The 21,972-nt window shown below is 37.7% G+C and overlaps 1 protein-coding gene and 1 long non-coding RNA gene across 5 annotated transcripts in view; one reads left to right on the forward strand and one right to left on the reverse strand.

Moving 5' to 3' along the window:
- Positions 1 to 21,972, reverse strand: part of PLA2G4A (phospholipase A2 group IVA) — a 133,026-nt gene that overhangs the window by 79,280 nt on the left and 31,774 nt on the right. Inside the window, exon 3 of the mRNA XM_006198776.4 lies at positions 9,017 to 9,098. Within this exon, the coding sequence (XP_006198838.1) occupies positions 9,017 to 9,098 (82 nt within the window). The remainder of the gene's footprint in view (positions 1 to 9,016; positions 9,099 to 21,972) is intronic.
- The window catches only part of LOC140688739 (uncharacterized), a 41,355-nt gene that overhangs the window by 14,607 nt on the left and 4,776 nt on the right, over positions 1 to 21,972 (forward strand). For 3 of the 4 annotated variants that reach the window (XR_012063520.1, XR_012063518.1, XR_012063519.1), the window contains one exon: positions 3,874 to 3,968. The exons of the other annotated variant lie outside the window; for it this stretch is intronic. This is a non-coding gene — a long non-coding RNA (uncharacterized lncRNA). Of the gene's footprint in view, positions 1 to 3,873; positions 3,969 to 21,972 lie in introns of those variants that run through there. 4 annotated transcript variants of the gene reach the window in all.

A 21,972-nucleotide genomic window follows, 5' to 3' on the forward strand; every position in this document is an offset into this window, starting at 1 on the left:
CACCTGTTAATACAGAAGTGGTGTATTATTTCTGGCAAAGAGAAATTAAGTAACATATGAAAAGAAGGTGGCATATCGCTCAGCTTTAAAAAAAGTTTTTAAAATTAAGGTTTTTCTTTCATTTGGTAGAACACTCACATGTTAACATATATATAATACATATGAAAAATATAAGCAGTATTTTAAGATGAAGAAGCTGAAGTAAGAGATAGTACAGAACTGAGTAGGCTCCGTCACTAACAGGTCTCGAAAAACTAAAAAGAACACGTGGATTGTGTCCCTGTTGGTGCCCGTAATGTTCTCTTCCCTTAGACAGGAACCCACTTTCATTATCTCACAAAAGTATTGCTGCCAAATGTGCCACTGGAATATAGCTCCATTTATCTTACTGAATAAATGTGGTGAAAATCGACCCAAGCATCAATTAATGTTAACCAAATGTAATACAGTATCATTCACTATATTCATCAGACCTAAAATACCACAAATATATACATATCAACAAACAGAAAATTTATTGAAATTTAAATAGGAAGGAAAAGGGCTAACTTTACTCATAAAACCATGTGACAAGAAACTGCATGACATTCTAAATGAGTGAGGAGCAGGGGTGCCTTCCTAACACGTTCTATTTCCCTACCACGTAGAGAATATAAGATAAGAGATGAGAGTGAGACATGTGTTCTGGAACATTTTACTCATCTTGAAATTATTTTCTATAAAAAAGCCCACTGGGAAATCATTTCAGAATTTTTAGAATCATGGGTGGATACTCAAAAACATTCCAAAAATATTTAGTAAACCAAAATTCATGTCCAATCATAACTTAAGGGCTGGCACTAGGGAAATGTTTGATTTGGAAAAGATACACTTAAGGGTAGCACGCGGTTATAAGCCAACAGCAATGCCAGTTATAAAAAATACTATTCGTAACTCCATAATTAATTCAAGAATTTATGTTTTAAATTAATCCAAAGATGTTATAAAGTTTGAAACCCATGAAAATTCTACATAGTTATGGATAGAAATAACAGACTTACTTAAAACCTACAAAAAAATGGAGAATAAAATTATTTTTTAAATACTCTCTCCCTAGTGAGGCAAAAAAGACAGCAACACCAAAAAAGAAAGGTATAGTTACACATATTCATGTGTTCTATTCATTCACCCAAAATTCTCTGGGATCTTACTACTAGGCCAGACTACTATGCTACTGATCTACTAAGCAACTATTTTCTAAAAATTGAGTAAGACACAGGTCCCAATCTTATAAGCACATGTGATAAGTTTTAAACAGAGGTCTGGGAAGCAGTCAGGGGAGCAAAGACTGTGTCCCAGAATATCTAAAAGACAATGGAAGTACTATTCCACCATTTGTTTCTCTCAAGCTGGGGGGGAAAAAAAAAAGGATCTAATAACTTGCTCTACACAGAAAATCAGAATGGAATTTTTTTGCTCCAAGACGAAAAACTGAAAATTATCTCAGTGCACAAACTACCCAAAAAGAAAATTCTTTGGCTCAGATAAAGATTATATTTAAGAAATAAATATCTTCTGTTGATATCTGGAATAATTGTAGCAATATTAATCATATCCATTGAGCACTTACTAGGCATCAATGAATGTACGTGCTTCACAAATGTCAGCTCACTGAATTCTCCCAGCATCTCTAGGATCAGAAAAAGAAGACAAAGGAAGGAAACTTGCACAAGGACACAGGGCCAGTGAGCAGTATTTTCTCTCTGGAAACCATGCTTTTTAATAAATATAATCTGCTTCCTCCCTGGAGATTCTGATCACTGCAGAATTCAGGAACAGTGGTCACAGAGGATAATGTATTTTCATAGTAATTTCTACTTTGCTCTTGCTGCTGACAAGAATTCTCAAATGATTAAATAAATGATGTTTCACTACATACAGATCCAGCACCATGCCTCTTACCCCAACATTTACCAATAGGAAAGATGATTTCTAAGCTCCTTTCCCAGGGAACTTTCAACACTTTGTGTCAAGAATCATGTCCCTTGAAGAGGCTGAATCCTCTGGGTGGTCCCAGACATCAAGGGATAGAGACTGCTGCTTTGGAGACACAAGACTGGAGGAAAGAGGTCTACCTCTCCTAAAACTCAGATGTGTTTGGATTTTCTTAAGTTTCCTCAAGTGCTGGGAAGTCAAGCTCCTTGTGCACTGTGCATGGTGTGATGACTACAGGGTGGCCATGAAATCTGGACTCCAAGAACCTGTGCACAGGAGTGGGGTCCCTCTGGTGTGGCACGTGATCACTGGGAAGGCTACTCTGAAAAGTGTTCCAGTGCCTGCCAAAAGTGGAAAGCCAGCACCTATGAAAACAACATTTAGCAGAAGGTTTGATGCCAATGAAGGCAACCACCAAGGCTCTGAGCAGACCCTACTCCTAAGTTATAGGCAACTCTAAGTACCTGGAATACCTGTAGGACCTCGGAGAGGGGGAGATGACCCACACACACACCCAACCTGTTCTAGTGAGTGTGGTGGGGAGCTTGGAATCAAAATTAATGCAATCTAGAAAAATCATGTAAGGTGAGATTTCGCGGTGCTGAGTGATGTGGAGAATACCCATTTCACTGCACGGTGATGTGTGAGATCTCTGAGTAACTGCTCCATAGGAGTGCAAAGGCATAAGAAGCAACAGAGCCTGATTCAAAAAGAACTGAACACTTGTAAACCTTTAGCACTTGATGGTTAGTTTACACAGGAATAGGTGGTAATAATCAATTTGTAAAGGAACTTTCATATTTCGTTCCAATCATCTTAACGAATGCTCCCCCCGGCTTCCCTCATGTCACAAGTCCCACGTCAGTACTGCTGCTGATTCATCCTTGACCCCACATCTGCCCTGGAGGCAGAAGTGAGGTTGTGGTGTGTTTCTTCTTTCCCCAAGATCACCAGGGAGTACAAACCCGAAGTTCTTCATGAATCCCCACAAGAAGTCAAGTAGTCTAGAACATTTAAAAAGTCTTCCACTCTGAATCACCCCGTTTTTGTACTTATATTCTCTGACAATATGTGAAGGATGACAATTTAAATTTTCTTTGTAGAGAACAGCTATGTTCTCAGTAATTAAGAAGCATTCATCCAAACCATGCAGTCAGCACACCTTACAGTCACCAATGGTGTGTCCCAACTCAACCAAAGCTCTCTACAGAGGAGAGGAAAACAGTATTTCACAGTGCTGTAGTAATTAAAAGCAGAGTCCTCAGAGCAGAGTATCTGCCTGGGTGCTTAGATATGACCTAAATATAACAAAATCACAAATTAGTAAGTAAAGGGAGCATTAAACCATATTAACATATTTATGGAGGCTATCTTTATGTGTATGAGAGAAAGAGTACGTATATGAGGGGAAAGTATACTATATATTGTGTGCATATATAGTACCTTCCATACATTTGATCATTTTGCCTTATGCATGCACTCTGTGCTGACCTTTCAGAGTTCGCTGTTTTCAATCTAATATGATCATTATTACAGTATAAACAAATTTCAGAATCTCATAGTGTAATTGTGGTATAGGTTTAAGGCATTTGTGTTTATTTCTATCATTCTTCTCAGGGATACTGTATTGAGTCATGTAATTAATCCTTTATAGGAATTAAAAAAATAAAAAGTATTAAGGTCCTTCATAGTTATTTCATTTAAAAAAGTAAAATCAGCTGAAACCAAAAAACATTAGAAATCCATTGTGGAATATTTGAAGTCCCCCCCCCCCTGAGTTTTTAAGCTCTGTAGACTCATGATAAGCAAGCAAAAAATAGAAGAAATTGCCTAGGACCTTGTCTCCCAGAATATTCATGGTTTGGCAATGTCTGTATCACTTGTATGTTGGAAACGCAGGATCTATTTCCCAGACCTACTGAATCAGAATGTGCCTTTTGGAAAAAATTTCCCGGAGATTCACATCGACACACTTAAATTTGAGAAGCACTGTCTGGAGAGATAAGGTCAGCCTCGAATCCGCAGTTTAAAAATTAGGAACTTGATTGAGATCTTGCTATGCGTTTATCTGAAATAGAATCATTTACTCACAGACAAAGACATTATGAAAAATGAAAGCTTGGGGTCCTTGAAAAAATATTAAGCAATACGAGCTTATAAAATGGGTTTAATACAATGAGTTCATTTATTTACAAAACAGAAACAGACTCACTTAGAGAACAAACTTAATGGTTACCAGGGATAAAGCGGGTGGGAAAGCATAAATTGGGAGCTGGAGATTAGCAGATACTACTATATATAAAATAGATAAACAAGCGGCTGCTTCTGTATAGCACAGGGAGCTATACTGTAGTAACCATAATGAAAAAGAATGTGAAAAGGAATATATGTGTATGTATGACTGAAACATTATGCTGCACACCAGAAATTGACACAACATTGTAAACTGACTATACTTCAATAGAAGAGAAAGCAAATTTAAAAAAAACACAATGAGTTCACAATTCTCCCAAGTATATATTTTTTTTTCATAAAGTTTAAATGTTGGCACTAAGCTCTGCTGTCTGCTGAATGCTTAATTTAAGGAAAGGAGATCCTTCTGCAGTCTTAGGACTGTCCTTAGATGCTCTAATGTTTATGATGCTGATTCTGTAAGGAGAAAGAACTGTGTCCAATGAGACAAGACAAGAATCTTCAGTACATCAGAACAATTAGGATATAAAAAATATCTAACATTAGTACGGTATTTTATCATTTTTAAAAATACTCTGGTATTCATTATCTGATTTCATCTTAGGGAACGAAACGTAATCTAGATCTGAATTCTGAGACGAGCTTCTGTTATCATAAATGATCTGTGCGTTCCTCAACGCTTTTTAAAAGAAGCAGAAATTCAGTGAGGTAGCTACAGTATTTGTGCCAGCTTTCTCATTTGGTTATAAAATGAGGTTTGTGGCCAAGGATGTGTGTTTTATTTCATACACGCAACAAAGAAAACTGTATTGCCAACTGAAATTATACTGTCACTGCAGTCCGCAGATACGAACTTCTGGTACACGAGGAAAGAAACGATACAAAATCCAGAGTTTAATATACATCCACAACACTTAGTACCTGGCACAACTGACTCCCGGGGATATGTTAATATCGTCAAATTAATGCAAACTACTTACTTTTAAAATAAGCCTATGGTGAGTCAGGTGCAAATTTGAACTTCAAACTACCTATTCAAATAACGTTAACATAAGAATGCAGGGAAGGGCTGGCACTGGGGCTGGGGTATAAATGCTACATTTGAACATACTGAGATTAGCAACCATGTCTGGGAAGGGGCTGTTTTCTTTTCAGCTGACCCAGGGCTCTGAGGCGAAAACAAGGAAATGAGTGAGATGTTATGATTAAAATGTCAGCTCTGACTCCTCTAAAGATAGTTTATGGGGTGCGGCTCATTTTATTTTGGTATTTTAGGAGTGCAGTATGGCATTTGTAAATGAAACTTGCTGGAATAGGATGACTTATCAAGAGAAAAAATAAAAAATAATATTAGATTTTAAAAAAATCAAAACACCACAGATACAGGTATTTTATCAAATGTCAACTATTTGATTTGTGTGACACCCTTGAGAAAGCCCCCATGTACACAGACAGGTGAAGTAGAAAAACCCAATAGTAATTTGTCATTTTTTACCAACATGTAAAACTTCATGGAAATTTGCCTTTTTAAATAAATGTAGACACTATAAGCAATAGCAGAAGGTGTAGTTTTTGCAGATGTTAGTACATTTTTTATAGGTCTATCCTTGTCTATCTTCAAAAAATTTTGAACATCCCAAATTCAGCTTTCTTGGTTAATTTGTATAGATCAAGCTCATCAAGTAATATCACCAAAACTCCTCTTGGAAAAATATTCACTAATGCCTATACTTCTTCTCACTATCACCTCCTACTTTTTTTATTCTGTTTTTAATGGAGGTACTGGAGGATTGAACCTAGGACCTCGCACATACTAAGCATGTGCTCTACCCTTAGCTATACCCACTCTCCTCTCTTACAATTTTTAAAAAATAAGTTGTTTGGCACTGTAATAGTCCCTCTGCTCTTTCACACGAACCTTATTATTGAATCCATTTCTCTGAGACTCTCTCTTTTCATGGCTTCCTGATTTCCTGCAAACTTGTCAATGAAACAATCCCCTCCCCCTAAAAGATAACTCAAGCGAAATAAAAATCAAATCACAAGTGCTGAATAAAAATGTTAACAGAATGTCACACTATCCTTTCTCTGATAGCAATTAATCACCAGTGACAATTCCTTCCATGGGTCCTTTACTTTAAAAAGGAAGCTGTTTTCTTTTCCCCCTATAGCTCCATGTTTTGAAGCTTTTTAGAAATCAAGAGTTTAACCCATGTTGCATATGTACACTGTGGGAATCCAAGATGTACCTGTTCCCTGTTTCATGAGATGCATATGTCATGTTCTTTTTAAAGTGCTATTATCAATGTCAATCAACTAGGTTTAAAATGACACCTGTGTGGGGCCAACTGATGTCCTTCAAAGTCCAAGGACCCCCATTCCTGGGCTCTCAGAGGTCTGCCTGTGATCCCTCAACAGATAAAGTACATTCTTTGCTGGGCATGTTTGCCCTAACAAACTAATAGCCCTAGGCAATGCCTAATCTCACAGTAGCTGAGGCTGGCTCCCTGCCTTATCAGAGTCATAAACCCCACCGCCCTTCACAGACCCTAAATCTCTTACCTCACCTACAACCAGAGACTTGTGCACAAACCAATCAGGCACTTTGTGACCTGACCTTATAAAAAACCTCAGCAGCCGGCCCCCGGGGCTCACACAGGCCCCTCTCGTCCACGTGGCCCGCTGCTGTCCATGACAGTGCACCCTAATAAACTCCTTTCCTGTTCTCACCCTTTGCCTTTGGTCAATTCTTTTACCAACCTGTGTCACCAGCCCATCACCGGCTCACCTCACAGCAACTTGCAGCATTACTCTCTCCCCCGTCCTAATTACAAAAAACAACCTCAGCCAGAATGCCTGGGGCCTATGGGGAAAGAAGCTAAAAAGTCAGATCCACACCAGTGGAAGTGGACTCAGAATAGAATCTGGACTGCTGTCAGACTCATCTTAAGCGTAGTAACAGCCATTGTCTGTAAGATAGAGCTTTGCACTGATAGAAAAGGTTGCTTCTACTTGGTATAAAAGAGAACCATATTTTTAAAAGTCAAGTTAGGTCAGTGACTTGCATGGCTGGCGAGTCACTGACATAGCCTTTAGGAGAATTAAGAACAGCTTTTCTAACAGAAAGGCCTGTGCTTTTCTCAAGATCACAGAGGGATGCCAGTTTTTACATGTGGCTTCTGATGTGGTGTCTCTTTCGTAGGAAGCTTTCTTCCAGTGAACTCTCATTTAATTGATGAAAACCCAAAGAATTACAAAAAGAAAAACAAGAATAATAACTTCAGAAAAGCACTGGCAAAGGAGTGATTAAATGGGGTAGACTTAAGTGTGAGGTAACATTCAGAACATAAACCCAGGGGCCAGACTTGATCTGAGGAAATTGTCCCCTCCTAAAAAGTGCTGCTCATCCAAACTCTTGCTGTTGGATTCCACCTCCTGGTCCCCTCCTTCCTTCCAACTTTTACCAGCTTCCTGGACACCCTTCTTGATTCCCCAAAGGCTTGAACCCAGAGCTCAAATTCTTCATTCCTTAGAATCTAACCTTTCTCTTTTGGCCCATTTTCATTGTGATTTCAACAAGCTCAAGTCCCTCCTATTCTTAAAAACGAAAAGCATATTCCACATTCACCTCCAATATATTTAACATACTCTGGCCAGAGCAAACTTTTTAAGATGAAGAGCCAACTGTGTGACTTGCGACCCAAAGGCCATCAAATTCTTCCCACTGCATTTCTGAAAAATCTCAGTCTGATCTTGTTTTATTGTTGCTTTTCCTCCTTCATCTTTGCTGTGCGTCTCTAACAGCACAGAACCTTCTAGTTCCTCCCAAGCCCTCTGCTCTTCTCTGGTCTTTAAACACACCTGGACTCTCCCTGCTCTCAGCACCAAAATTCTCTTCCTTTAAGCACCAGTTTAAATGTCATTTCATCAGGAAGACACCCTTGTTTTCCAGACTGATAAACTGCAATCTTCATTCCTTCCCCAAAACCTATCACTGGTGGGTAAATTGCCATTCCCACGTTTCAGCAATCATCTACAACTCTGCCCAATTCATCACCATAATCATCCTTCCTCATATTTCCACCTCTATGACCGCCAGTTGAATGGTGATATTAACCAGGAACTTCAAATTTTATTTTATTAAAAAAAAATTTAAACAACTTTATTGTGGTATAATTTCTGTACAGTAAACTGCTCATATTTCAGATGTACAATTTGATGAATTTTGATAGATGTCTACACCTATGAAACCACCACCACAATCATAATACCTAACATCTCCATCACTTTCCAAGAGGTGCAAATTTCGAATTCCCAGTTTATCCCTTCCCACCTCCTTTACCCACTGGTAGGAATACCGCATTGTAAAACATAAAGGAAGGATACTGTCAACAAGTTAATTCAACCTTACCCTGAGGGTGTGGTTCACATCACTTCAACACCAGTTTCTATAGCTACTTCCATATATACTAAACACACTTAAAGGCATAAGAACTAGAGGAACTACATTTTTAAAAAATCCTATAGGCACAACACCTCACAGAGGCAGCTAGTCTGAAGACTTGACTCAGTCCTCTTTCCAGAAGAGAATTAAATAAAATGTCTGAAATTCAAAGATCTGTGTGTCATAAGATAGTCATGTTCTCTGACTCCAAGTACTCTCAATTAACGTACAGTCAAGGTAAAATGCTGTTCCAACAGATGAAAGAGCATAAATGTTACCGAAGCTGTAGTCAAAGATTACCACATCTGAAGAAGGGACAGCCCCTGGCTTGGCAAGGAAATTAAGCAATTAAAGAGTGAATCATAATTACGTATTTTCAACAGAAAAGCAAATAAAGATACTTACGCATGTCACCGAAGGCTCCCTTTGTCACTTTGGTGGCACGCAACACCACTACCGTGAACTTGTGGGAGTAATGGTGCTCCACCTGGGGGAGAAAAAAGATAATAAATTTAAAATAAGCTTGTAATATAGCATCCCAGCAAATTGTTCCCATTGTTTCCTTGAGGTTAATAAAAAAGATTCCAGTTCAAAGGAACATGCATACCAGAAACATCCTCTGATCCTGAGGCTTTTCCGTTTTTGACCCTTTCCTCTCTCCTGCACGGAATTATTAAGAAGTTTAGATCATGCTTTAAAATGTCACTACAGCTTGACTGTTAGGACTTCTTTGCAGTCCCTACTTTGCAGGGTTTACCAAGCCCTTAGGAAAAAAATGTAAATCAGGACTGGAGGCTTCCTAGGAGTACAATCAGGCTTTGTACTGGATGATAAGAAAGCCCTGGCTTAGGAAGGCAAACTCAGAGCAAGATGTTTGCATTACCTAAATTTGTTTGTTTTTATTGTTACTGTTCAGTGAAAGTCTTTTCTGGTATAACATTTCCAGAGCAGTTTTCAAGGTCCTTTGGACCAATAACCAGCAAACTACATCTATTCATTTTAATGCATTTATTATAAACCATATATGGCAATGTTAAACATTTCTATTAGCCTAATAGTGCATGCACGTAATAAATATTAACAGGTAGAAGACTTTATTAATCACTTCACCTACCTAGAAGGTGGTTAACCAACAACTCTACCCACCAAAACAGAACGGGAAAGCAGGAATTCATAAAGTTCTCTGAGAAATTGAAAAAACTACAAAGTCTTTATCTAAAATGCAAGCACTTTTGTTTAATCTTAGGAATGGCTCACATTTATAAGCTGCTCCCACCTTTCTTGATTTTAATAGACTTGCTTAATTGGTTAAGAAGTCCATAACTAATTAAAAAGAAGCTAAGATACTGACAATACTGAGAATTAGAATGACAGTCTAAAAGCAAGGAGGCAGCAAAATTGCAAAAAACAGACTCATAAGGACCAGCAGTAGTCGGATATAGGATCAAAAGTTATACAGCATTCAACAGTTTCTGAAGATATCACTTAATCAATTTATGTTTAGATTTATTACACAGTATCAAGAATAGATGAAGTTATGAACGATGGACAACCTTGTTTAAAAAGGCACAGAAGCATATAAAATCTTTTAAGATAATTCTCATTCAAGTTTAATGTCAAAGGAAAATACCTTATATGTTCAGAAGAGCTCTGAGTAGCTGAAGTTTTATTCTACATAAATGAAGTTACTAATCATGGAGGGGGGACCGATAAATGCTTAAAAAAAGTATGTTGCCTTATACTACAACCAAAAATCACATGCATCCTTCCCACCAAAAAAAAAAAAAAAGAGAGAGAGAATCCACTATTATAGTTGGAGATTTCAACACCACTCCCTGCTCTCATCAGAAATGAACACATCTAGGCTTAGGAGGAGAAGATGGTGGAGTAGAAGGGCGCTCGCAGCTCACCCTCTCCCACAAATACACCAAGACCCACATCCACAGACCCACTCAGCCAACCAGAGCACCCGTGGAACTCCGACAGAACATCGCCCTCTTCAAAAGATAAAGACGCCCAAAATCTGGTAGGAGAAAAGGATAAAAGAAAGAACAAAAGGCAAAGCAGCGTGGGACGGGTCCCGCGGGGAGGGAGCGGCAAAGGAGGACTGGCGCTCGCTGGCTGGGACTCCCCTCTCCAACTGAGAGGCCAGCGGGACGGAGGGGGAGCCTCCGAGGCTCAGATCTGTACAGAGCAGCCCTTGTCTGACAGAACTAAGTTAAATGGGCACAGAGCGTCCCCACGACACCCAGCCTGAGACGCAGGCTGGCAGCGGCGGGCAGGGCCAGGCTGCACAAGCCGGGCGGAGGACGGGGGCGGCTGCACGGAGGCAGCCCCGGGGGACTGCAAGGGGCTGCGCGCCGTGGCTGTGGGTGCACAGGGCAGAACAACCTGGGCCCTCCATAAAACAGCAAGGTGGATGTGCTCTCGGGGGAAGGGTGCATACCCCCATCCCTGAAAACCCGCGGAAACTTTTCGGGGGAAGAGAGGCGGGACCCAGGCACAGCCGCCATATTCTCCTGCGCTGAGCACCCAGGTGGGGGCGGGGGCGAAACCTGCATCCGCACCGAAGGGCTCAGCAGCCTCAAGGGCCAGACTGGGCCTACAGCCCGGGGCAGATAGGATCCTTCCATCCTGGTCCCTCAGAGAACTTGCTCCACAAAGACAAACAAGGAGCTGGGTTTTGGCTCAGAGCAGGGACAAGGCTGTCCCTCGGTCTTCCCCGAGCCCACCTGCGGAGCGCCGACCAGGGCGGAGCGCGCAGCCGCACAGAGCAGCAGAGCTACCTGCGGCGCAGGTAGAGGGAGAGCGGCCCCCCGCCTGTCGGGCAGGAACACAGCCCCTGACTGAGGTGCTGGGAGGGGGCACGACCCGCCCTCCTACCTGGCCAGTCTGCAACATCTGACTGCGGCATCCGGAGAGGCAGTGACCCGTCCGCCCACAGCAGAGGAGAGCTGCACCGGACCCACTGTTAGGAGGAGGCGCAATCTGCTAGCCGACAGGTGCTGGGAGCAGCACAGAAGAGGGCGCCAACGGAGGGCCTCTGAAAACAGCAAGCTGAGCTTCCAAAACAGGACGAAGACAGAAAGACTTCACATTAAAAGCACACAGACTCCAGGAGAACACTGACAACACCCCCCCCCCTTTTTTTTAAATCTGTTTTTACCTGTTATATTTTCTATTACTCTCTTAATTTTTACTTCTTAATTCATTTCTATCTCTATTGGGTTTTGATGTCCTGTTATTGATTAGACACAGGTTTCAAATACATCTATTCATCTCCCCCCCCCCTTTTTTTTTAAAGGTTTTAAAAGGACGTCTCAACCTGATTAATACTCTGCTTCAACTCGCTCTTCTCTTATTCATTATACACTGTTTTCAAACCCTCTTTTGCCCTTCTTTTAAAATTCTTTCTCTCTCTCTTTTATTTTTTCTTTTTTTTTCTAACTTCTATTCCTAAATAGGCATTAGATAGATAAAATCCTTAAAGTCCAAAATAGACAACTGATACTCCATAAACCACAGTGCCAGAGAGGTATGAGCAAGATGAAGAAGCAGAGAAACCTTTCCCAATTAAAAGAACAAGAGGAATCCCCTGAAAGAAAGATCAATGAAATAGACATCGATAGCCTACTAGATCAAGATTTCAAAAAAGGAGTGATCAAATTGCTGAAGGAATTAAAAGAGATAGTGTTTAGAGACATAAAATATTTCAAAAATGAAATTGAAGTTATAAAGAAGAGCCAAGTAGAATGGGTAAACTCATTGACAGAGATGAGGAATGATCTAATAGCTGTGCAAAGCCGACTAGATAATGCAGAGGAACGAATTAGTGATCTAGAAGACAGGGCAACAGAAAGCACCCATTCAGAAGAACTACAAGATAAGCAAATAAAAAATAATGAAAATAGCATAAGGGACCTATGGGATAATATAAAGCATCCCAATCTTTGCATAATAGGGGTCCCAGAAGGGGAAGAAAGATCAAAGGGGATTGAAAAGGTTTTTGAAGAAATCATGACTGAAAACTTCCCAAACTTAAAGAAGGAATCAGATATCCAAGTACAGGAAGCTCAGAGGGTCCCAAACAGGAAGAACCCAAATAGACCCACACCAAGACATATCATAATCAAGATGGCCAGAGTCAAGGATAAAGAAATGATTCTAAAGGCAGCAAGAGAAAAGCAAAGAGTAAGTTACAAGGGGACCCCCATAAGGCTCTCAGCTGATTTCTCTACACAAACACTACAGGCCAGAAGGGAGTGGCAAGATATATTCAAAGCCCTGAATGAAAAACAGATGCAGCCTAGGATACTTTATCCAGCAAGGCTATCCTTTAGGATAGAAGGAGAAATAAAGAGTTTCACAGACAAAAAAAAAGCTGCAGGAGTTTAGCAACACTAAACCCATGCTAAAAGAAATATTGAAAGGGCTATTCTAAATAGAAAAGCAGCAGGATGCTACAGAAATGAGAAACTCACAACTGGAAAGGTGATAACTCATGAATTACAAATAAAGAAAACACGAAAGTATAAAAGAAGACATACAAATCACTGAGAGTGGGAGAGGGAGGCAGGGAAATATACAATATTTTTTTTCTTTCTTTTTTAAACTTTTTTAACAGTAGGATGGGTTTGAGATCATGTTACTATCAGTTTAATAAAAACAGTTATAGTAATGGATTAATAGATTTACAAAAAAGGGTAACCACAAGCCAAAAATTTACAAGGGAGTCACAAAAATTAAATAAAATCCATGATAATACAAAGGAAAATCACCAAACCACAAAAGGAAGAAGAAAGGAACAAAGAGGATATACCAATTCAACTGCAAAGATAAGTTCAAAATGGCAATAAACACACATCTATCATTAATTACTGTAAATGTTAATGGACTAAATGCTCCAGTCAAAAGACATAGAGTGGCAGACTGGATAATAAAGCAAGAACCTTCAATATGCTGCCTACAAGAGACCCACTTTAGGGAGAAGGACACATATAGATTGAGAGTGAAAGGGTAGAAAAGGATATTTCCATGCAAATGGAAAAGCCAAAAAAGCAGGTGTTGCAGTACTGATTTCAGACAAAATAGACTTTAAAACAAAGGCCATAAAGAAAGATAAAGAAGGACATTTTATAATGATTAAAGGAGTGATACAAGATGAGGATATTACACTCGTTAATATATATGCACCCAATATAGGAGCACCTAAGTACATACAAGAATTACTAACAGAGATAAAGGGGGATATTGATGGGAATACAATCATAGTTGGAGATTTTAACACTGCATTAACATCACTAGACAGATCTTCCAGACAGAAAATAAACAGGGCAACAGAGAAATTAAATACTACAATAGAAAAACTAGATTTGGTGGATATTTTCAGAGCATTACACCCCCCAAAAATAGGATATACATTCTTTTCAAGTGAACATGGAACATTTTCCAGGATCGATCATGTACTTGGGCACAAAAGAAACCTCAACAATTATAAGAAGATAGAAATTATCTCAAGCATCTTTACTGAGCACAATGCCATGAAACTGGAAATCAACAACAGAGAAACAAAGGAGAAAAAAAGGAAAGCATGGAGATTAAACAATATGTTATTGAAAAAACAATGGGTCAATGAGGAAATCAAACCTGAAATTAAAAAATACCTTGAGACAAATGATAATGAAAGCACAACCACTCAAAACCTATGGGACACAGCAAAGGCAGTGCTAAGAGGGAAGTTTATAGCGATACAGGCCTTCCTCAAAAAAGAAGAACAATCTCAAATAAACAACTTAACCCACTACCTGAATGAATTAGAAAAAGAAGAACAAAAAGCCACAAAAAGCAGCAGAAGGAAGGAAATAATAAAGATCAGAGAGGAATTAAATACAATAGAGATTAACAAGACCATAGAAAAAAATCAACCAAACCAAAAGCTGGTTTTTTGAAAAAGTAAATAAAATTGACAAACCTCTGGCCAAACTCACAAAGAAGAAAAAAGAGACAGCACAAATTAGCGAAATAAGAAAGGAAAATGGAGAAATTACAACAAACAAAATAGAAATACAGAATATCATACGAGAATATTATGAAAAACTATATGGAACCAAACTGGATAACCTAGAGGAGATGGACAAGTTTCTGGAAACATACTGTCCACTGAAACTTAATCAAGAAGAAACTGAACACTTGAACAACCCGATCACTAGAAAGGAAATAGAAATAGCAATTAAAAACCTCCCTACAAATAAAAGTCCAGGACCGGACGGCTTCACCGGGGAATTCTACCAAACATACAAAGAAAATCTCATACCAGTCCTTCTCAAACTCTTCCAGATGATTGAAAAGGAGGGAATACTCCCAAACTCATTCTATGAAGCCACCATCACCCTGATACCAAAACCAGGCAAAGACACTACAAAAAAAGAGAATTATAGGTCAATATCACTGATGAACATAGACGCCAAAATCCTCACCAAAATTTTAGCAAATAGAATCCAACAACACATAAAAAAGATTATACATCATGACCAAGTGGGGTTCATCCCAGGGACACAAGGCTGGTTCAACATACACAAATCAATCAATGTAATACATCACATCAACAAGAGAAAGGACAAAAACCACATGATCATCTCAATCGATGCAGAAAAAGCATTTGATAAAATTCAACATCCATTTATGATAAAAACTCTCGCCAAAGTGGGTATAGAGGAAACATATCTCAACATAATAAAAGCTATATATGACAAACCTACAGCCAGCATAGTACTCAACGGTGAAAAACTCAAAAGCTTCCCACTAAAATCTGGGACAAGACAAGGATGCCCACTATCACCACTCCTATTCAACATAGTCCTGGAAGTCCTAGCCACAGCAGTTAGGCAAGAGAAAGAAATAAAAGAGATCCAAATTGGAAAAGAAGAGGTAAAAGTGTCATTATATGCTGATGACATGTTACTATATATAGAAAACCCTAAAAGGTCCACACAAAAGCTACTAGAGCTGATTGAAGTAATCAGCAAGGTAGCAGGTTACAAAATTAACGTTCAAAAATCAGTTGCATTTCTTTACACTAACGATAAATCAACAGAAAAAGAAAGTAAAGAAACAATCCCCTTTAAAATAGCACCCAAAGTAATAAAATATCTGGGAATAAATCTAACCAAGGAGGTGAAAGAATTATACACAGAAAACTATAAACCATTGATGAAGGAAATTAAAGAAGACTTTAAAAAATGGAAAGATATTCCATGCTCTTGGATTGGAAGAATCAATATTGTTAAAATGGTCACACTGCCCAAGGCAATCTACAGATTTAATGCAATCCCTATCCAATTACCCAGGACATATTTCACAGAACTAGAACAAATCATAATAAAATTTATATGGAACCATCAAAGACCTAGAATTGCTAAAGCATTACTGAAGAGAAAGAAAGAGGCTGGAGGAATAACTCTCCCAGACTTCAGACAATACTATAGAGCTACAGTCATCAAGACAGCATGGTACTGGTACCAAAACAGACATATAGACCAATGGAACAGAATAGAGAGCCCAGAAATGAACCCACAAACTTTTGGTCAACTCATCTTCGACAAAGGAGGCAAGAATATACAATGGAATAAAGACAGTCTCTTCAGCAAATGGTGTTGGGAAAACTGGATAGCAGCATGTAAAACAATGAAGCTAGAACACTCCCTTACACCATATACAAAAGTCAACTCAAAATGGATCAAAGACTTAAACATAAGACAAGATACAATAAACCTCCTAGAGGAAAACATAGGCCAAACATTATCTGACATACATTTCAAAAATTTTCTCCTAGAAGAAATAAAAGCAAGAATAAACAAATGGGACCTAATGAAACTTACAAGCTTCTGCAAAGCAAAGGAAACCATAAGTAAAACAAGAAGAAAACCTACGGAATGGGAGAAAATTTTTGCAAATGAAACCAACAAAGGCTTGATCTCCAGAATATATAAGCAGCTCATATGACTCAATAAGAAAAAATAAACAACCCAATCCAAAAATGGGCAGAAGACCTAAACAAGCAATTCTCCAAGGAAGACATAAAATGATCAAAAAGCACATGAAAAAATGCTCAATATCACTAATTATCAGAGAAATGCAAATCAAAACTACAATGAGGTATCACCTCACACCAGTCAGAATGGCCGTCATTCAAAAGTCCACAAATGACAAATGCTGGAGAGGCTGTGGAGAAAGGAGAACCCTCCTACACTGCTGGTGGGAATGCAGTTTGGTGCAGCCACTATGAAAAACAGTGTGGAGATTCCTCAAAAGACTAGGAATAGACTTACCATATGACCCAGGAATCCCACTCCTGGGCTTGTATCCAGAAGGGACCCTACTTCAGGATGACACCTGCACCCCAATGTTCATAGCAGCACTATTTACAATAGCTAAAACGTGGAAACAGCCTAAATGTCCATCAACAGGTGACTGCATAAAGAAGATATGGTATATTTATACAATGGAATACTACTCAGCCATAAAAACTGACAACATAATGCCATTTGCAGCAACATGGATGTTCCTGGAGAATGTCATTCTAAGTGAAGTAAGCCAGAAAGAGAAAGAAAAATACCATATGAGATCGCTCATATATGGAATCTAAAAAACAAAAACAAACAAACAAACAAAAACAAAGCGTAAATACAGGACAGAAATAGACTCACAGACAGAGAATACAGACTTGTGGTTACCAGGGGGGGTGGAGGGTGGGAAGGGATAGACTGGGATTTCAAAATTGTAGAATAGATAAACAAGATTACACTGTATAGCACAGGGAAATATACACAAAATGTTATGATAACTCACAGAGAAAAAAATGTGACAATGAGTGTGTATATGTCCATGAATGACTGAAAAATTGTGCTGAACACTGGAATTTGACACAACATTGTAAAATGATTATAAATCAATAAAAAATGTTAAAAAAAAGAAAAGAAAAGAAAAGAAATGAACACATCTAGCAGGCAGAAAATCAGTAAGGACACAGTTGAACTCAACAGTACCATTAATCAACTAGATAAAATTAACATCTACAGACTACTTAATCCAACAACAGTAAAATACATGTAATTCTTAACCTCACATGGGACAAAAATACAAGGTCTACTCTCACAGTGGGATTAAACTAGAAATCAATAACACAATGGTACCTTAAAAATACCACAAAGTGCTTGGAGATTAAACAACACACTTCTAGATAACAATGTCAAAGAAGTCGTCTCAGAAGAACTTTTTAAATATTTGGAACTAAATTAAAGTGAAACTACTACTTACTAAAATTTGCAGAATGCAGTGAAAGTAGTGCTTAGAGGGAAAGTTATAACACTGAATTATATATATATGAGATGAAAAGAAGACAGATCTAAAATCAATCATCTGAGTGTCTACTATAGGAAAATAGAAGAAGAAAGGCAAATTAAATCCCAAGAAAGCAGAAGAAAAATGGTAAAAATCAGAGCGAATAAAATTAAAAATGGAAAATCAATAGAGAAAATCAAGAAACCAAAAGTTAGTTCTTTGAAAATATCAATAAAATCAACAAATGTTTATCCAGGCTAAACAAGAAAAAGAGAGAACACAAATTATAAATACTATAAATATATGAGGGAAGTTCATTATAGATCATATGGACATTAAAAGGATAATAAAGGAATACAATAAGTAACTCTAAGCCCACAATTTGATAACCTAGATGAAATGGACCAATTCCCTGAAAGACAAAATCTGCCAAAATTCATGCAAGTAGAAACGGGCAATCTGAATAGGCCTATATTCATAAAAAAATTAAAGCAATACTTAACCTTCCAAAACAGAAAGCACCAGGCCCAGATGGATTTACTGGTGAATGCTACCAAATATGTAAGAAAGAAATTACACCAGTGCTCTCCAATCTCTTCTAAAGATAGAAGCAGTGGGAATAGGTCCTAACTCATTCTATGAAGCCAACTTTACCCTGATCCCAAATCCATACAGAGGCATTACAAGAAAACTGCAGACCAATATCTCTCATAAACATAGATGTAAGAATTCTCAACAAATTATTAGGAAAAAAAATCTAACAATGTATAAAAAGAATTATAATCACAACCACATGGGATTTATCCCAGGTATACAAGGGTAGTTCAGCATTTGAAAATTAATTAATGTAATCCATCACATCAATGGGCTAAAAGAAAACTCACATCATCATATCAGTAGATACCAAAAAAAAAAAAAAAAAGGATTTGACAAAATTCAATACCTATTCATGATAAAAAGTCTCAGAAATGTAAAAATAGGTCAGAACTTCCTCAACCCAATAAAAAACATCTATAAAAATTCTACAGCCAATATCATACTTAATGGTGTGAAACTGGAAGCTTTCCTGCAAAGATCAAGACAAGGATGTCCCTTCTCACCCTCCTTTCAACCTTGTACTGGATGTCCTAACTAATGCAATAGCACACACAAAGGAAATAAAAGATGTACAGATTGTGAAGGAGGAAATAAAACTGTCTTTGATCACAGATGACATGAGTATGTAGAAAACCCAACAGAACTGATTTTAAAAACTCCTGGAATTAAGAAGCAATTATAGCAAGGTTTTAAGATATAAGGTTAACATGCAAAATTCAGTATCTTTTCTATACATCAGCAATGAACAAGTGGAATTTGAAGTTAAAACATAATACCACAAGCACCCTCCCCCCCAAAATGAGATACTTAGGTATAAATGTAAAAAAAAAAAAGTGCTAAGTCTATATAAAGAAAACTACAAAACTCTGATGAATGAGAACAGTGAAGAACTAAATACACAGAGAATATTCCATGTTCATGAATAGAAGAATGAATATTTTCAAGATACCAGTTTTGTCCATCTTGATCTGTTGATTCAAGCTAATCCCAATCAAAATCCCAGCAAGCTATTTTGTAGATATCAACAAACTGATTCTAAAGTTTATATGGAAAGGCAAAAGACCCCAGGAGAGCCAAAATAATATTGAAGGAGAAGAGCAAAGTCGGAGGATTGATGCTACCTTACTTCAAGACTTACTATAATTACTATAATGCTACAGTAATCAAAACAGTGTGGTACTGATGAAAGAACACACAAATAGATCAATGGAGCAGAATAGAAAGGCCAGAAATAAACCAACACACAAATACTCTCTGTGTGTTGACAAAAGAGCTTTGAAAGGAGCTAAGGCAAAATTATGGAAAAAAGACAGTCTCTCAAAAAATCATGCTGGAACAACTAAATACTCACATGCAAATATATATATATATTCTAGACAAATGATATCTGAGCCTGAAAGAGAATAAGTAAATGCTCTTGAAAACCCAGTTTAGGGATTAGCTCTCTCCACTAAAGATAACTTCTTAATAATGATTATTACAAATAATAGCACATCCTCCCCAAATCATCCATGCTCTTTTTCCATATCCTAGTACTTTCAATACCACATGGGTTTTCAAATGCCTAAAAACTCCCTTGTGAGATAAAAGTGATTAGCAATCCTCATTTAGTATTTAACACAATTTTTGAAATTGTTGCCAAAGTATTCACATGTCAAATGTTTATTAATAACATGTACAGACAGGTGATATTGTTATTATAAGGATTCAATGCATATAAACCCTACATTGAACATTCTACTGTGAATTATGTGAATTCTCACTTAATTTTCCCAACAATCTTATAAAATAGGTGCTATTATATATATTTGTAGATGAGTAAAGTGAGATTCTGAGACATTAAGCAATTTCCCAGTATCTCAGATAGTAAAAGTTAAAACTGAATTAGACTCCAGTCTTCCGGTCCCCAATGCCTCTACTCTTTCTACATTCCCTTACTTACACAGAGAATGATAACATGAACACCAAACCTGACAGTAGAAAAGGCTATTTCTACTTGTTAAAGTTGTATAGATAGTTACAATCGAGTCTGTCTATTGTATCTGTAGTTGATCTAAAATCCCTCTAGTAATTGGGTTATTTCCTCTATCACTCACTTCTGCGTTTTAATCTGCTTTAATTTCCATCAGCCTCAATTCTGTCTTCCTAAATATAATAAATAAAATACTGGAATACTGCTCACAGAAAATAAGGAGCAAACTGACCACTTTCTTGGTTTTTTATAATTTTGGAAACATCATAAATCTTCAGACCTGTAAATTACTTTCGAAGCAAGAGCGTCAAAATCATGGCAATCTCTTTCTAAGAGCTGTAAAGAGCCGTTATGTCCTGGGGCCAGTATCACATATAATTATAAACCAGTATGGACTGGGCTAGCTTCCGACTTGGATAAGAGATTTCTGGTTATGTCCCAGGGATGCTGCCAGAGGAAATGATGCTATTGAACACAAAACTGGTGTTCCCCAGGGGAGGGGAAACTAATGACTCAGCATAGTGCTACTTAGTAGCTGACAAAAAGAGATGCACTATTTCAACTGAGATGTCAAATATAAGCTCAGTATCCTGACTTAGTCACCAAGATTAAGCCTTGCCTTCAGGTCTTGGATTAGTTTGCTCTGTCTCTTTTTTTTTTAATCCATAATCTTCTCCATAGTAAAAATCACAGCCATTTTTCCTTTCACAACTATAATTTCCAAGTCATTATGAAAACCACTACTGTATTAAATTCATTCTGGAGAACTATTATCGACATGTGTAACCAAATTGATTGGGCACTGGAAAAAAAATAGTCCATTTGTACAAAATCAATTTGATGATTGTCCTATCTGTTGAAAGTTCTGCTGTTACAAAGAAGAACCAGTGAACAACCATAAAACAAATCTAATGGAAGAGAAGGTAGATTCTACATGCTTTTTTTTTTTTCTATTCAACTGCCATTGCCTAATTTTAACTCAAACGCAAAGGCTGTTAGTTATGATAAAGACCACAGAAGCTCATTACTGAACCCAGAGATTGTGATCACTGTAATCAGCAACAGGGAACTTCAAACAGATCTCAGAAATTTTAAAAAGAATTGCTGCATTGATGTCGTCCGAATCATGATGCCTTTTTAGATAAGATACTTATTTTCGGTTTCACTTCCTGGCATAGAGTTTCATTCCAATACATCTAAGAGGCACCAAGCATCGTGCTACTATTCTCCCACATTTTCAAAAGAGCAATTACTTTATTTTTTTATAATCAACAGTGTTATCCAAACTTGCTTTAAGAATTATCATTGTGCTCTGCACTGGAATTTAACACAACATTGTAAAATGATTATAAATCAATAAAAAGAAAAGTTAAAATTAAAAAAAAAATAAAGTGTAAAGAGCATAGGAAAAAAAAAGAATTATCAGTCATGGACTGGCTTATATGCACAAATT

The sequence above is a fragment of the Vicugna pacos genome, chromosome 23 (genome assembly GCF_048564905.1).
Source record: "Vicugna pacos chromosome 23, VicPac4, whole genome shotgun sequence".
NCBI classification, from domain to species: Eukaryota; Metazoa; Chordata; class Mammalia; order Artiodactyla; family Camelidae; genus Vicugna; species Vicugna pacos.